Genomic DNA, 17,074 nt, shown 5'->3' with positions numbered 1-17,074 from the left:
AGCGCGTAGTCATACAGACCTGCCGCTTTACTCACTCTCTGAAGTTGGAGGAGTGACTCAACCCTTCAGGAAATCGGTTCGTTCTTTTTTTGTTGTTGTTTTTTTTCCCCTAATTGTTTTTAAAAGCCGGTCTCGTGTAACCCAGCCTGGCTCCGAACTCAATGTGTAGCCTACGCTGTCCTTGGAACTCCTGATCCTCCTGTGTCTGTGCCGCAGTGCGGTGCTGGGATCACAGCCCTGCGCTACACGGCCCAGCATTGATGTCAGCATCCCCGTGAGCAAAATGTCACACATAACAGTACCTGTCTTGTGTTTTCTGTGTTGTGAGGCTTGTGTCTCTGAACCCCAAGGCATTTCCCATCTTAGGAGGGGGGCTCCACCACTGAGCAAAAGACTCCAGCTCCTCCCAGGGGGGAGGGGGTTAGGCGGTGACTCTATCGCTGCGCCATGCTCACTGAGTGGCTCTACTAGTCAGCTTTGTGTGTGAATCCTGAATGTAAAACACAGGAAGTAACTACATGTAGAGCATGTCCCGCAAAGCCCAAATGTGCACTACAGCTAATCCATCCTTTTCCCAAGTAACCGAGTGAAAGACTGAGGGTCCCATAAGAACGGGGTGACACGGGGCTTCTCAGCCACCACATTGCCTAATATCACTGGTTCTCAAGCAGCCTGACTTCCTCCTTTGGAGGGTAAGGGTCCCCAGGGAGCTGGCTCAGGAAGGAACTTTAAGGACATGTCCCAGACTGTCCTCCCTTACCCAGCAGGGAGCAAAATCATATAAACAAAGTCAAGACTTAGTTGAGAGAAATTCCTGGATGGTGGCGTGAGGATGGGTAGTTGGGGACGGGAAGGGACCGGAAGGCAAAGGAGCAGAGGGGTCGTGGCTATCAAGAGAAAAAACTGGTGACACATAGCCAAGGGACCCCGGACTTTCCCATCAGTGCCTTTGGTCAAGTCCTCGCATCAGGGGACCCGTGCTTCATTTATATTGGTGGCAGCTGGGCCTGGTGTCACACAGCTGTCATGGAAGCACTCAGGAAGCTGAAGCAGGAGGATGGAATGTTCTAGGTCAGCCTGGACTACATAATGAATTCAAGGTCAGCCTGGGCAACTTAGTGAGTCCTGACTCAAAATAAAATGTACAAAAATAAAATAAGATGTCCATCAAAGAGGCAAAGTGTAGCTGTGTTTGGTAAAAGCTCCTGCCTAGCTTTTATAAGACCCTGGGTTCGATGTCCACTACTGGGAAGAAATCAGGAGGGCTGGAGAGATGGCTTAGTGGTTAAGAGCACTGACTGCTCTTCTGAAGGTCCTGAGTTCAAATCCCAGCAACCACATGGTGGCTCACAACCACCCATAATGAGATCTGATGCCCCCTTCTGGTGTGTCTGAAGACAGCTACAGTGTACTTACATGTAATAATAAATAAATCTTTAAAAAAAAATCAGGAAGAGCATATGTGACCTTGACATCTAAATTATTAAGAATGTCCGGATTTTTTTAAAGATTTGTTTGTTTGTTTATTTATTTATTTATTTATTTAATGTGTGAATACATTGTCACTGTCTTCAGACACACCAGAAGAGGTCAATAGATCCCATTACAGATGGTTGTGAGCCACTATGTGGTTGCTGGGAATTGAACTCAGGACCTCTGGAAGAGCAGCTAGTGCTCTGACCGACTGAGCGATCTCTCCAGCCCTGAATGTCCCGAGTGTTGAGAACCACTTTTGCAGGAGTCCTTCTGAAGACGTGTGTCTGGTGAGCTCCATGGTTTCTTTGGACAGCACCTTCCCCTTCACTGTTCATTTTTAGTTATGTGCATATGTGTGTACCTGTGTGTGGGGTATGTGCACATGAGTACTGCCCACAGAGGACAGAAGAGGACGCTGGAGCCCCTAGACCTGGAATCACAGGTATTTGTGAGCCACCTGACATAGTGCTGGGAACAGAACTCAGGTCCTCTGGGAGAGCAGTCCATCTCTTAACCACGGAGCCATGTCTTCAGAGTCGCCACTTCCCATTCTACAGACATCCCAACTGAGGCTCAAGCTTCCACAGGACTCAGGGTGGAGATAACACTTCTTGAGTCGAAGTCCAGGGTCATCTTCTAACCCTGGTGGCCAAAGGACCTCCTAGGGAGTCTAGGATCTCTGGGAAGGCTTTAGGAAACCTCTAAACTGGTATGTAAATCTTCCTTTCTGATTGTGTCCTTAGTTCTCAGAACAGCTTCCAGCACACAGTAGGTGTTCAATACATTTTGTTTGTCTTGCTTTGTTGCAAAGACAGAATCTTGTTATACAACCCAGTTTAGCCTCAAACTTATGGTCCTCTTGCACTGGTCTTGAGGGTTCTGGGGCCTGCACCACCATGCAGAGATGCCTCCATCTCAATCTCCTTCCCAAATCAGTGCTTTCTGAAGCCCCTCCACTCCACTCACCTTTCCTACCCACAAACCTGCTTCTTTACTAAGTGCTTTTGCAGCCCCCAGTCCTCTTCACGCCTTCTCCTCAGTTCTCTGAGAAGGGTTCCATGGGACTTTTCAGATGAGAGAGAGAGAGAGACACTCTGTGTGTGTGTGTGTATGTGTGTGTGTGTGTGTGTGTTTGTGTGAGAGAGAGAGAGAGAGAGAGATTTTCCCATCTCAGCGGCCTGTTTCTACACCATAGAGACATCTGCCATTTCTTGACTCCAGGGGTGGAGCAGGCTAGCCAGAGCCAGGCACTTCCTCTCCCTCCTATTTGGTGAAAGGAGCCACCGAAGCATCTGGATCACCCATTAAGACACAAAGAGGAAGGGATATCATTAGCTACATCAGGCAGGCAGCCCTGGCCACCCTGGGCGTGGGAATAGACAGATAGGGGAGGAACAGGGAGGCCCCACCCAGCACTGTAAGACCTTCCACCCTTTGCCCTGCAGCCTCTTCAGTGACTATCCTGGACCAGGGCGTGGGCTGGTTCCCAGAGGCCCTTTCCACCCAGGCCCCTTGGGCACCCTTTTCCCAGAATGGGCTCAAGTTACACAATCCCTCAGGCTCTGTGTTTCTTCTACTGTCTTCCTTCAACATAAGTCCTAAAAACTGGTCCCTTCTCAAAAAACAAAAAACAAAAAAACCCAAACTGGTCCCACTGGCATGGTGGCGTGCCTTTAATCCCAGTACTCAAGAGGCAGAAGAAAAGGGGGTGTCTGGGTTCTAAGCCAGCCAGGGTTACACAATGAGACCTGTCCAAAAAAATCAACTTGGTCCTGATGGCATAGGCCCATCATCCTGGGTATTCAAGAGACTGAGGCAGGGAGATGACAAGTTAAAGGCCTGTATGAACTACAAAGAGTTCCGAACCAGCCTTAGCAACTAACCAAGACTAAGAGGGAATGGGTGTGTGGGCAGACCCCGGAATCAGCTTCTAGTACAAAAACAAGTGAGGGGCAATGGATGGGCCAGTAAGCTAGCTGAGCAGGTCAAGTTCCCCAGGCCTGGAGACTGAGTGACTCCCTGGACCCCTCATGGTGGATGGAGAGAACTGATTCCCTCAGCTGTCCTCTGACCACCACAGCAGTGATGTGGCAGAACACCAACCCCACAGTAAGTAAATAAATATAATTTTAAACGGAGTTGTCCCTGGGTGTGGTGCCCCTCAATCCCACCACCAAGGAGGGAGGCAGAGGCTGATGGATCTCTGCATCGAGACCAGTCTGGTCTATACAGTGAGTTCCAGGACAGCCTGGACTACACAGAAAACCCTGTCTCAGGAAAACAAAAACACTAAATTTAAAAGGGATAAGGGAATTGTCTTGCTATGTTTATTTTTTATTGTTAGTCCTACCTCCCTGATAGCAGGATCTGGTCTTCACAGACCAACCTAATCTCTGAGGCAAGATGTGATTAGACAGTGCATGAATGGATGCTCTTCCTGTCCTGGGCCTCCTTTCTAAACCAGCCCTGCTTACGATTCCTTCAGGCAGGCTGCTCAGATTGGCTCTTACCTGCTCTTGACAGTCCCTGTCCTCCTTCACCATCTGAGACTGAGAGAATGCTGTTTGTGTAGAATCTCAGAATATCTGCTTGACATAGCAGTTAACATCTGTAAGCCTAGCACTTGGGAAGCTGAGGAAGGAAGACCATAACCTCAAAGCCAGACTGTGGTAAATAGCTTTCCAAAATACAAACAAGAAGGAATTACCAGCATGCTAGGTATTACCAGAATGGATTCTAGGCAGGGGCTCTCCCACTTGGGCCACGCCCCAAGCCCCTCACTGGGAATTTTAGATAAAAACTGCTAGATTACATCCCCGGGCTTTGTTGTATTTAATATTTTGAGACAGGGCTTCACTTTGTGGTCCAAGTGGGTCTTGAACTTCCAAATCTTTCCTCGGCCTCCCAAGTAGCTGGAATCACACACTTGTAGCATCTGATCAGACTCGTCTGTCCTTATCTGCCAGAAACCAAGCAGTTGGCTTAATTATCCCCTCATCCCAAACTCTCCATGGCTGGCTCCCCATCTGGGCGCCCATGATGACAAACTCCTGGCTGTGTTGTTCCCCCTTCAGACCCTGCTGGGATTAAGTGAATCATTGGGGATCATAGTGGAAGAAGATGACAGAGAGAAAAAAAAAACCTCATTTTTTTCTTGTAATTCACATGGACATATTTACACACATTTGCATACAACCGGAAGGGTGCAGGATGACAGTTGGGCATGGGGCTCACTGTGCCGGGGGCAGCAGCACCTTCAGTGGCACCTGGTCCCCCTGGGCAGTCGGAGGCACTGCCCAGACAGCCCCGGACGACTTGCCGGTGGTGCTCCTCTTGGAGGTCAAGGGTGTCTCCAGGGTGAGGGAAGCATTGGCCATCTCCTGGGGCTTGTTGCTGGCCAGGAAGCGGAGGAGGTTGTGCAGGGCCTTGGCCACATCACTGCGGGCACCCTCGTTGACCAGGCAGTAGAGGATGGGGTCAGCCACACAATTGAGGCTGGTGAAGGCCAGGGAGCTGTGGTAGGCAGAAAAGACTCGCTCCTCGAAGCCACAGTCCCAGGGCCGGCCCAGGTAGACGGCGCTGCGAGACAGCAGGAGAGCATGGTAAGGCGCAAAGCACACCAGCACAATGGCGATGAGGCTCAGGGCCAGACGTTTGATCTTGACTTTCTCCTGGCGCTCGGTGGACACACTGCTCTGCACTGCCCTCAGGATGCCACGGTAGCACAGCAACATGAGTGCCCAGGGGAAGAGGAAGCCCACAAAGACGCGGTACAGATTCATCCAGGCCACCCAACGCTCCATGGGGAACTTCTCAAAGCAGAAGGTGTGGTTGTAGCGATCACGAAACAGCTCATCATGGAAGAGCGGTGCTGAATTGGCGCCCAGCTCCGTGGCCCAGACCACAGAGCTCACAGCCACTGCTGTCTTGACCCGGCGCAGGCGTGCAAAGCGCAGAGGATGAGCCACAGCCAGGTAGCGGTCCACGGAGATGCAGCACAGGAAGGCGATGCTGATATAGATGTTGCTGTAGAAGATGAAGCCAAAGAGCTTGCAGGAGCCAGGGCCGTGGATCCAGTTGTCATGGTGGAGGAAGTAGTCGACCCACAGCGGCAAAGTGCAGATGTACAGCAGGTCTGCAATGCTCAAGTTCATCAGGTAGACGCCCAGCTCATTGTGTTGGCGCACCTGCCGGTAGGCTGCCCACAGGGCCAGGCAGTTGGTGGGCAGCCCCACCCCGATGACGAAGATGTAGAGAGATGGTGGGAAGAGGTGGTCCACTCGAGAGTCCACATGGCAGCCCTCCCCTGTGCCCGTGCTGTTGTCCATCCTGGGCGATGGGGCTTCCCAGGAGCTTCCCCTGGCCCGCTGGGGCTACAGGGCCACGGGGGGCGGGAGGCCATCAGGCCCCCTGAGCCCCCTCTTTGGAGGCTCAGGGGAACATCACAGGAGACAGTTCACGAGGACTGAGGTCTGGGTTTGCTTTGTGGCAGGCTAAGCAAAGGGAGGACTTGAGAGGAAGAGTGTCAAGGGATGATGAAGGTAAGGATAAGAGGTGGAACTAATGTCAATGGGCTATCTACACAACCAGAGCACAAAGATGGCACCAGAAAAAAAAAGGTCAAGGCAGTGTTTACAGAGGAGATGAAGACACCAGCGGTGTCATGCTTATTGAAATCTTAGGAAGTCAATATGGACATGGTGAAGTACCAATGGGATGGAATGTTCTAGAAGACTAAGGAAAGACATGGGAGCATGGAGAGAAGTCACAGAGTTGGCAAGATGCAATTTTAAGAGTGCTGGCATCTGCTAGGACACCAGCTGGAAAGAGAACTATGTAAAGTCACCAAAGCAGGAAAAAAAATGAGGTGTCCTCTGGGGACAGACAAAGAGGAAGGACTTGTAAAGGCTGGTGACTGTGGGAAGGGATGCTAGGAAACAGGAAGGTGAGTAAGTGGTGGAGCACAGGATTGTGTGTAGGAGGGGGACTCTGAAGGGGGTTCCAGGAGACTCAGAGTTGATCCTGGTGGAGACTGAGGAGTGGAGATGAAGTTGTTCCACTCACGACTGCATTGAGAGCTGAGATTGCTAGGCCTGAGGGGAGAAAACACATTAGAGAAACTGGCATGGATGTCCATACTGACCTCCCCAGTACCTTCCGTTATTACTGTGGAAGACAGAGGAACACCCCAACAAAGCCTGCTTGAGTATCACCCCAAGGAAGAGATGTCTAAGAGCATGGGGTTGAGGGTGCCAGGCAATAGACGGGCTTTCCAAATACAAGTTAAAGATACAACGGGGGCTGGAGAGATGGCTCAGCGGTTAAGAGCACTGACTGACTGCTCTTCTGAAGGTCCTGAGTTCAAATCCCAGCAACCACATGGTGGCTCACAACCATCTGTACAGCTATAGTGTACTGGTATACATAAAATAAATAAATAAATCTTTAAAAAAAACCCAACAACAAAAACCCAACAGGTTGGCACGTGTCTTTGAACCCAGAAGGTGGAGGCTGGAGAATCAAAATCATCCTCCAGTGCACCTTGGGTTGGAAGCTGTGAAAACCTGTTTCTAAGTAAGCAATGGATGGTGAGCGGTGTGGAGATGGCTCAGTGGGGAAAGGAGCTTGCAGCCAAGCTTTACAACCTGAGTTTGATTCCAGGAGTTCACACCATGGAAGAAAGGAACCAATTCTATAGGTTGTCCCCTGACTCCTGCATGTATAACATAGTAAGCAGAAGCACTCACATGCGTGCGCGTGAACATACACACCACACTCATACATTCACATACAGAAAGAAACAGCAGATTCAGAGATTTAACAAACTGAAGCAGTGGACCACTCAGATCTGTCCAAGGTCCTGATGCCCAAGGTGGGAAATCTCTGCCCTCAGTCCCCTTTCCCAAACAGCCCATTTCCCAGAGCCCCACGGCCATAAAAGGGCCTCGGGGTTGACAGTGGGACAGAGCAGGAGCTGTTAGACTCTGAAAAGGAGCCTGGGGTTGGTGCCAGCAGTGGGAGAAGCCCTCACAGGCTTCCCTCTCCTTTCCCACTGTCCAGTGAGGTCCCAGAACCCTTATTCTGAGAAGATCTACAAGTTTAAAGCAAAGAACACCCCAAAAGATAGAGGAGGGCTGGAGAGATGGCTCAGCGGTTAAGAGCACTGACTGTTCTTCCAGAAGACCTGAGTTCAAATCCTAGCAACCACATGGTGGCGCACAACCATTTGTAATGGGACCTGATGCCCTCTTCCAATGTGTCTGAAGTCAGCTACAGTGCACTCATATACATAAAATAAATCTTTAAAAAAAAAGGTAGAGAACAATCATGCCCCAAACCCCTCACCTGATGACTGGAGGGTCTGTATATATTTAGTTTACTCGGATATAAACCAATCTTGCTCCCTCTCTCATGTAGTCCAGGCTGGCTTTGAACCTGGCATGTAATTGAGGATGACCTCAATGCTTCAGCCTTGTGAGTATTGGGATGCCAGGAGTGCTCCACCATGCACAGTTTACACAGAGCTTGGATTGTTATCCTGGGTCCCATGCATTCAAGGAAGGTGCTGTAACAACTGAGCCACATCCCCTACATATGTTGGTTGGCTTGATGAATTTTTGTGGCTGGATCTTACTATGTAGCCCAGACTTTTCTGAAACTTGTGAGCATCCTTGCTTCCTAAATGGTGAGACTATAGGCAGGCACCACTAGACCCAGCTTCAAAGCATTTTAAACTCAGGAGGCAAGCTGATATCTGCAGTTGAGGCTAGCCTGTTCACAGAGTAAGTTTCAGGACAGTCAGGACTACAAAGAGGCTTATTTTGAAGGAAAAATAAAGAGAAAGAAAGAAACCCATACAAACAAACAAGATCATACTTGGAAATCCAGTCTAAGACAATGAACAGAGAAAGTGCCACGCAGTCTGGAGAAAAGACACAGAGACTGGGAAGCCACCTCTTAAAAATCCCCAGAACACACTTAAAAGCCCAAGAAGTTGCTTGCTGCTAAGCATCACGCCCTGATTTTATTCCCAATACCCACATGCCAAAAGGAGAAAACTCACTCCCAGAAGTTGTTCTCCACACACATACCAGGGCAATAAATAAATAAATAAGTGTAATTTAAGAGAGAGAAAAGCGAGAGAGGGAGACAGACAGACAGACTGGTTAAAGCATACTAGACAAATGAGGAAATTATAGTCCAGAAAGGGGAAGGGATAAACCTGGAGTCACACAGTAAGCCTAAGAAACTCAAGTCTTTCTTCTTCCCAAGGAAAGTCCTTCCTGCTTTATCTTCAGATAGACCCTGTGTCACTAATCCCTCTCTTGCTGTATGTTACCATCACTGCTCAGGGGCTGTGACAGCATCTGCTCTATCATTCTGCCTCCCTCAATTAACTACAAACAGAGCAATCAGGAGACCTTCTAGGGGAATCTGCTCTTGTTCTTTTCTTCTTGAACTTCCAAAGGCTTCCAAGAGTCCCCCTATCTAGAATTTCCCAGTGAGGAGCTGGGGGCGTGGCTCAGTGGTAGAGCCCCTGCCTAGAATCCCCCAGTGAGGGACTGGGGGTGTGGCTCAGTGGTAGAGCCCCTGCCTAGAATCCCTCAGTGAGGGGCTTGGGGTGTGGCTCAGTGGCAGAGCCCTTGATTACCATGTGCAGGCCCTAGGTCCTTTCTGCATTATTGCAAAACAAAATGAATAGACTTGCCAGAAAATGAAAGCTCCTGGTACCCGGTGACAGGTCCCAGGCCTCTTCCCAGCTAGCCTGTGCTGATTGCCTACTCCTCCTTTCAGCAATCTCCAATCCAGTGAGCTTCTTTCAGTACTCATTCCTCCACACTCTCTCCCTGACTGGCCTATGGTGTCTTCAGCTCCTCTTCCATGTCCTTTTTCACTCCTACCCACCACTCCTACAACCATCTCACAGCACTGTGTTTGTAGCCTGTTGCCTTCTGTCTGTCTGTAACTTCTTCGGGGACAGGAACCTTGAGTGTCAAGTGGGCTGTTGTATTACTCATGTGAGGGACAGTCCTTGCATACAGTAGGTGCTTAACAAGTGCCTGGGTATAGAAGTCATTCCAGAAGCCTAGAGGCTGGGAGAGCCCGCCCAGTGCTTCTCCCACTGGCTGTCCCTTGCCTCCTCCCAGACTCTACCCCAGGCATCAACAAGCCCTGGGGAGCCTGGGGGAAGAGGCTGCAAGCTGCGAGGAGATTAAAGTGCAGGACCCATCTGCTTCCTGATTGACTTGGAAAGGTCAGGCCTGTCCTGATCCCTAAGGCCAGCACCCTGTGGGGAGTCTTTAGACACCTACCATCCCACCCCAGAGCTGGAAACTTCTGGATCCCTTGGAGATGGAATAGGAGGGACTTGTTCCTGGGTAAACCAATGGGAGCCAACCCAGCCTACCATCAATCAAAACCTCTGATCCAGACCAAGTCTTTCCCCTAGTGTCTGTTTCCTCTTTGCCCACCCCCCTCTCTGCTGGCGTGCTCTCTGCTCTCTCTCTCTCTGTCTCCCGCCCTCTTCCTCCCCCCCCCCCTTTTCCTTCAGAAGCCTTAACTTCTGCAAAAGAAGGGTATTGTCTCTACCCTAATCACATCACACATGAAAATCTTTGGTAAAATGAAGCATCTTCAGTCACATATTCAGTATCTGGGCCTGGGGATGCAGCTTACTGATAGAATGCTTACCTAGAGTCTAACAGTGGGTGCTGGGGTGTGGCTCAGCAGAAGAGTGCTTCTCTAGCAGGCACGAGGTCCTGAGTTCAATCTCTCTTACCACAAAAAGGGAACAGAAGGCTAAAAAGAGTGCCAGACACATAGCTCAGTTCATGAAGTATTCGCTTAACAAGCACGGAGCCCTGGGTTGTATCCCCAACACTTCATAAATCAGTCGCATTGGCCCAGGCCTATGATCCCAACAGGTTAGCCTGGGATAAATGAGACCCCGTCTCAAAATTTAAAGAGAAAGAAAGAAAGAAAGAAAGAAAGAAAGAAAGAAAGAAAGAAGGAAGGAAGGAAGGAAGGAAGGAAGGAAGGAAGGAAGGAAAGAAAGAAAGAAAAAGAAAGAAAGAAAGAAAGAGAAAGAAGGAAAGAAAGAAGGAAAGAAAGAAGGAAAGAAAGAAGGAAAGAAAGAAGGAAAGAAAGAAAGAAGGAAAGAAAGAAAGAAAGAAAGAAAGAAAGAAAGAAAGAAAGAAAGAAAGAAAGAAAGAAAGAAGGAAGGAAGAAAGGGTGTAATGGGCTGAGGATATGACTCAGCGTGTAAGCGACTGCTGTGCAAGGTGAGGGAGCACCTGCCTTCAGATCCTCAGCACCCACATAAAAACCCATGAGAGAGAGCTGGCTGCCCCCTGGAGCTCCCTTCTGTGGCCCCCCGGGCCCTGTTGAGACTGGAACAGGTACACAGGCAGCAAAGACATTCCTGCAGCCAACGGAAATGAACTTCCCACTGCCAATTTCCTCTCAGGGAACAGAGTCTGGCATCTACCCTGTCCTCAGCCTACCTGAGTCATGAGGATGCTAGACGTGGGGCAGAGAGGCAGTGACAGACAGACAGACAGGACATCAAACTGACCTTTCTTCTTCCTACCTGACATTTGACTACCACCACAAAACCCCCACCCCAGCCCCAGCCATCATAGAACCTCTGATTCTTAGAATTCCATGATACAGGTTTACATAGTGTGGGAACAGGAAGCTATTTTTTCCCAGGCCATATAGGGAATCTGAGGTCCAGAGAGGAAGGGCTGTTATTCACTATCTGAGATGAACAGTATCTCCTTTCCCGGTGTTTCTTTCCTTTCATTCCTGTCCTAATGTCTTTCTAGGGGCTTCAAACCCCTTTGAGAGTCTGCTAAAAATCAGAAATTGTTATTTATGTATTTTTCAAGACAGAGTTTTTCTGTGTAGTCCTGGCTGAGCTGGAACTCACCCTGTAGATCAGGCTGACCGTGAATTCTGAGATCCACCTGCTTCTGCCTCCTGAGTGCCGGGATTAAAGATGTGTGTCACCATACCTAGTTAATAAGGATTTTTAAAGAACATGCACACAGGGCTAGAGAGATGGCTCAGTGGTTAAGAGCACTGACTGCTCTTCCAGAGGTCCCAAGTTCAATTCTCAGCAACCACATGGTGGCTCACAAACATCCAATGCGTTCTTCTGGCGTGTCATATAAATAAATCTTAAAAAAAGAAGCACACAAAAGTGACCCTGGGAAGAGGTGAGCACATGCCTGACACGCATCACACACACACATACACACACATACACACACACACACACACAGACACACACATATACACACACATACACACACACACACACACACACACACACACACACACACTGACCCATCATGGCTTGGTCAGTGTTATCTTAACCCTTACGTGAGTCTTTTGGGAAGTGCATAGAAGCACAAATTCTACACCCCTGTAGGAAAAGATAAGTTAAAATATGGCACAACTTTTGGGGTGATGGGAAAGGATAGCCTGTACCCCAAGCCCCAGTTGGCCACAGCAACTAAAGCCAGAAAAATGCCTAGTCCCAGAAGCCCGCCTCTCCCAGTCCCCAATACAGCAAAATTCAAAGACATGGAGGTTGAAAAGCCAAGAGAAAGCAGTGATAGGAGCCCCCCCTTCATTCCCCCTCATCAACCCTTAGCACACTCACCACCCTCATTTCCGAAGCCACCAGGCTAGCTCCCCCTGTTTCGCTCCACCATGGGCTCCCAGTCTCCCCCATTCTGGAGGCCCCGGGGAGCAGCCAGCTCCGGTCTGCTCATTAGGGCTGAAATGTGATCAGTGTTTCTCGCTGCCCACCTGGTGCCTTGGCAGCAAGCGGAAATGGCTAGGGGGGTGCAGTCAGGCCACCTGGCTGGGCCTCAGTTTCCCCATTTCTATTAAGGAGCATCTCTGTTCCCCACCCACCCCCACCCACCCCCACCCCTGACCTCTACACCCACACCACCCAGCAGGACTGTGGAATTCTTAGAGCTACCCTGCTGACATTCTAGGATCCGGCAGTTCTCAAGTCCCGAGATTCTATGGCCAGCCCCGTTTGTGGTCGAATGTTCTAACACTCTAGAGCCTTGATTCTCTGCTTTCTGTTATTATTATCCTCGCCTTTGCCAGCACGCACACCCTTGTCAGTTTCCAATATTCCAGGCGTCTCCCGGCCCCAAGATTCTGAAGTTCTATTGTTAGAACCCTCTATGATTTCAGAAAAAAAAAGAAAAAAATAAAATAAAATAAAACACACGCTATGACTTTCATAATCTATTATTAAACCCTGGGTGATTTTTATCTTTTCCCAGCAAATGAATACACGTTTCCCTTTTCGCTCTTTGCCGAAATGAGAACGCTTTGTAAATAGGTGAACCCTACTTCCTCTTTCCCCCCACATTCCTGCTCTGACTTAAAATATTCTGAGGTGCTGAAGGTTCACAGAGTTGGGGGATCAGGATAGCTGATCGCTTGCCCCCCCAAATTATATTCTCCCCACCTCAGAAGGGACGAACCTAGAAACCCAGGCTGCTTCTGACCCCTTGCTCAGCGGTCTGGCCTCGTCCCTCCCTGTTCACACCAGCTGAGTTATTATTTGTCTAGACACAAACCAAATTATAGGCCCTGTCCCGGGGGAGCAGTGGGCTTTGAGGGGAGGGTCAGGAGACAGGGGTGGAGTTAATTCACTTGGCTTCTGTCTGTCTGTCTGTCTGTCTGAAACTCCTCCCCCTCAACCCCTCAGGCCAGGCCACCTCTGGTCCCTTTCTCTCTCCACCAGCAAGCCCTCAGAAATATCTTTTCTGCTTCGCTCTGCAAACCCTCCCTTCTGGTCTCCAGCCATTCATACCCAAGTCTGGCACAGCTCCCTACTCACTTAGCGGACCTCATTGCCCAAATTAATCCGACTTAGTGGTAGTGCAAGAATTCAGGTCTCCAGATATGGTCAAGGGAACCTAGGTCTCCGGATATGGGCTGCGGTTAGGCAAGAGTCCTAAGCCCTGAGGCTGGCGGTAACTTACTTCTGCTCTAAGTCCTCAGTTTCCCTGTGTGTAAAATGGAAGGGGCGTGGCCTGTGTGGTTCCCACAGGTGTTTTGTAGCACACAGCTGTGGGTAGCATAAACTTTCAAGATATCAGCACGCATATGCACAGATTAAAGGGCCAGAACATCAAAAGGGCCTTGGTTCTCTGTGCTTGTCAGGGTTTCAGCATTCCAGGTCCTATCTATCATTCAAAGACAGAAATTGGCCCAGGCTGGCCTTAGACTAAGATTCTCCTGCCTCAGCCTGAGCTACAGGCCTGTGCCACTACAAGAGTCTTTTGAGACAGCGTGTCATGTAGCCCAGGCTGGCCTGCAACTCCTAACCCTCCTGCCTCTCACCTTCCTAGTGCTGGGATAACAGTCAGGTACCGGCATGCCAGCCTCCAGGGCTCCCAGGTGGTCTGCGTTGGGAACCCTTGCCCATCTGACTCAGTAGCCATTCCTAGGAGAACCCCAAACCCCAAGTTGATCAAGTTCAACCTTAGAGACATGCTGGGAAGCCCTTTTGGTAGATTTCAGGGGGTGTAGCTAGTCGGAGGGTCTAGAAGGAGCGCCAAGGTGTTCCCCATCATTTACACTAGTGTCCCCAGTACGAATCCAGCTTGAGACACACACCACCACCACCACCACCACCACCACCACCACCACCACCACCACCAAAGCTTTGGGAATTCTGGAGCTTTGTCTTAGCCCGGTTGAGAAATGCTGCCCAGGAGTTCAGTTCCAGGGAAGGGGAGTAAGACAAAGCAGGAAGGAGTTAACAGAGACCCAGCCAAAATTCTGGAAGGGAGGAAGGAAGTCCATTCCCCCCCACCCCCACCCCCAGCCAGGAATTCCTGAGACAGGAGGGTGGGGTAGGTGTGACCTCAGAAGCCATGGGTGACTACAAAGTAGGTACTAGAGTCATGGTGTCACTCAGAGTCCATTTGCTCTGGATTGCAATCCCACTGTCCCCTACCCCAATCCTAAGCAGCCCCACAACCTTGAGGAAAAGGTTCCAGGATGTCTCAGGACGTAGGGAGAGTGATGGGGGCAGAGGCACTAAGAGCCAGAGAACCAGAAAAGAGAGGGTGGGAAGAGACACACTGAGATGGATATACAAAGTTGGGGTTTGTTTGAGTTGGGGACATACAAAGAAAAAAAGGAGGGGGTCTCACATAAACAAGGGAATGGAGGCCAAGGATGAGGTAGAAGGGATCCAGAGGCAGATGGGAAGAGCAGGTAGGGGACCCCAAAAGATAAAGAAATAGAGTCCATTGGGTTTGTTGCTGAAGAACACCTACAACATTTAAGGGGCTGAGGCAGGAGGATGGCCAGCCAGTTTAAGGTAAACCTGAACTGTACAGACAGAATCTGTCTATAAAACGCCAGAGGGTGGAGAGTCGGGTGTGGTGACATATACATGTAATCCCGGTATACTCTAGGAAACTGAGGCAGGAGGATTGCCGTGAATGTTAGGTCAATGTGGGCATGAGAGTGAGTTCAAAGATAGTTTATGGTATGCAGTGAGATCGAGTGTGTGTGTGTGTGTGTGTGTGTGTGTGTGTGTGCGCGCGCGCCCGCGAGACAGACAGAGAGAGAGAGAGAGAGAGAGAGAGAGAGAGAGAGAGAGAGAGAGAAATGAGAGAGACCCGGAGGCAGGGGATCTTAGGGACCCCAGGCTCAGGAGGGAGAAGCAGAAAAGATGAGTTCTCCAGAGCCGAGTGGCGGAGAGGGGTCGCTGCGGGGAGACTGAGGCAGCGGAGCGGCCACCCAGAGTCTTGGACCTGAGAAGGGGTAGAATGGGAACGGAGGGATAGCACCCACCTGCTCCGCGGCTGGGCTGGGCGACCGGCGTCTCTGACTTGGTCCCGACTCTGCACAGCACAGGGACCCGGCGGGCGCCCCCGCGGGGCAGGACAGCAGCGACAACCCCTGGCCCGGGGCTGGAGTCGGAACCCAGGCCCCGCCCCAGCCAGGCCCGCCCCCATTAACCCCTCCTCTGCCGCTCCCCTGCACCCCACCGCGTCCTCCCCCCCCACCTCAGGAACTCAAGCCTGGAAATCTCACCTGCTGCTTCAGGGGTACAATCCATTAACTCCTTCCTTACCCTCTCTCCAATTCCACACTTCGAATTTAAGCCTTCTTCTGGGAAAGGTAGCTTAGCTTGGGACCTTCCTTCCTGTTGCTTCCTTCTTTGAAGAGCCCCCTCCCTGCAGGCCTCTGTTAATAACCTTCTCCATATCCCTCTATCCCTCTAAGGGACCCAGAACAAAGGGGTTTGTCTCAGCAGACAGGCGATTGCTACTGATGCTGAACTCAATCCCCAGGACCCACACGATGGAAGGAGAGAATGGGATTGTGCAAGTTGTCCTCTGACCTCTGCATTGTCCGGTGCCATACACCTCAGATAGATAAATGTAAAGGAAAACATGTTACATGGTGGCCTCTTAAGTATCCACCTCAAGTCGAAGGAGCCTTGGGGGTCAGAGTTTAGGCCTTGCCTCTGTTTCTTCCACAGTCAAAGTAGTCAGACACAGTCCTTTTCTCAACCTGTCTCTTGTCACTTCACAGAGAGCATAATGTAAAATCTATTTTAAAAAAGTCTCGTTCTGGGGTACCTGTGCATGCCTGCACTCTCTCAGCACTTGAGAGGCTGGGACAGGAGGATAGCTGAGAGTTTTGAGGGCAAAGTGGGCTAATGAAGTTCTATCTTTAAAACGTTTCGACTTGGCTGTCCAGGACACCCTAGTCTGCCCTCTAAAAGTCTGATGTACCCATAGATCACTTCAACACCTCACTTTGCCAGGACTGTACGTTTCTATCCTTTCCTGATCATCAGCCTCCCTGCTGGCGGGAGGGCCATTCTTGAGTTCAGGTTGATTACTCTTGTGTGTCTGTTGCCTGGAAGTGAAATTCCCATTGTTTTCAGGAAGTGTGCAAAGGTTCCAAAGAGCCGCATTGCCCTCTTTTTATCTCGGTCGGTCACTTCCTGCACAAATTAGTCCTGAGAGGTCATTTATAGACTCAGGGACTTCTGATCCAACAGGAATACAGCCCTCCAAAAACAACAGCAGTGATGGTGTTTACAATTCTAGTTTACATAGTTATTTTATCTTGGCTGAGAAGATAGAACCTATGGCCTTACACACACTAGGCAAGAGCCACACCCCAGCCCTCACTGGGGAATTCTAGGCAGGGGCTCTCTCACTGAGCCACACCCCAGTGCCTCACTGGGGGATTCTAGGCAGGGACTCTACCACTGAGCCACACCCCAGCCCTCACTGGGGGATTCTAGGAAGGGCTCTGTTATTGAGTATACCACTCAGTATTGTGTTGGTTGTTTCAGACAAGATTTTATTATGTAACCCTGGCTGATTAGAGATTCAGAGAGGTCCACTTTATTCTGTCTCCTTAGTGCTTGGTTCACCATACCCAATTCTTTCTTTGTTAGTGTGTGTATAGTAACATCAGGTGCCCTTGTGTGAACATGTACACATATGTCTGTGAGGATTTGTGTGTGCATGTATGTGTGTGTATGTGCACATAGAAGCCCTTTTAGGTAGTTCCTCTTAGA

The 17,074-nt window shown here is 50.0% G+C and overlaps 1 protein-coding gene across 1 annotated transcript, besides 1 other annotated feature; it reads right to left on the bottom strand.

Annotated features, from left to right (window-relative positions):
- Window positions 1-3,782: 3,782 nt before the first annotated feature.
- Gpr4 (G protein-coupled receptor 4) lies at window positions 3,783-15,421 on the bottom strand. Its single transcript, NM_175668.4, has 2 exons — window positions 15,325-15,421; window positions 3,783-6,569 (listed from the first exon to the last, which is right to left on the bottom strand). Exon 2 carries the CDS (start codon window positions 5,802-5,804, stop codon window positions 4,707-4,709), a length of 1,098 nt encoding a protein of 365 aa, NP_783599.1. The 5' UTR covers window positions 5,805-6,569; window positions 15,325-15,421; the 3' UTR covers window positions 3,783-4,706.
- Window positions 8,941-10,980: an enhancer, noted in NCBI's record as "VISTA enhancer mm1753". NCBI's record gives its function as "enhancer in: limb[3/5] | facial mesenchyme[3/5]" and the evidence as "EXISTENCE:transgenic organism evidence [ECO:0001131][PMID:17130149]".
- Window positions 15,422-17,074: the final 1,653 nt, after the last annotated feature.

The sequence above is a fragment of the Mus musculus genome, chromosome 7 (assembly GCF_000001635.26).
Source record: "Mus musculus strain C57BL/6J chromosome 7, GRCm38.p6 C57BL/6J".
Taxonomy (NCBI): domain Eukaryota; kingdom Metazoa; phylum Chordata; class Mammalia; order Rodentia; family Muridae; genus Mus; species Mus musculus.
This window is presented reverse-complemented; position numbering and strand designations above follow the sequence as displayed.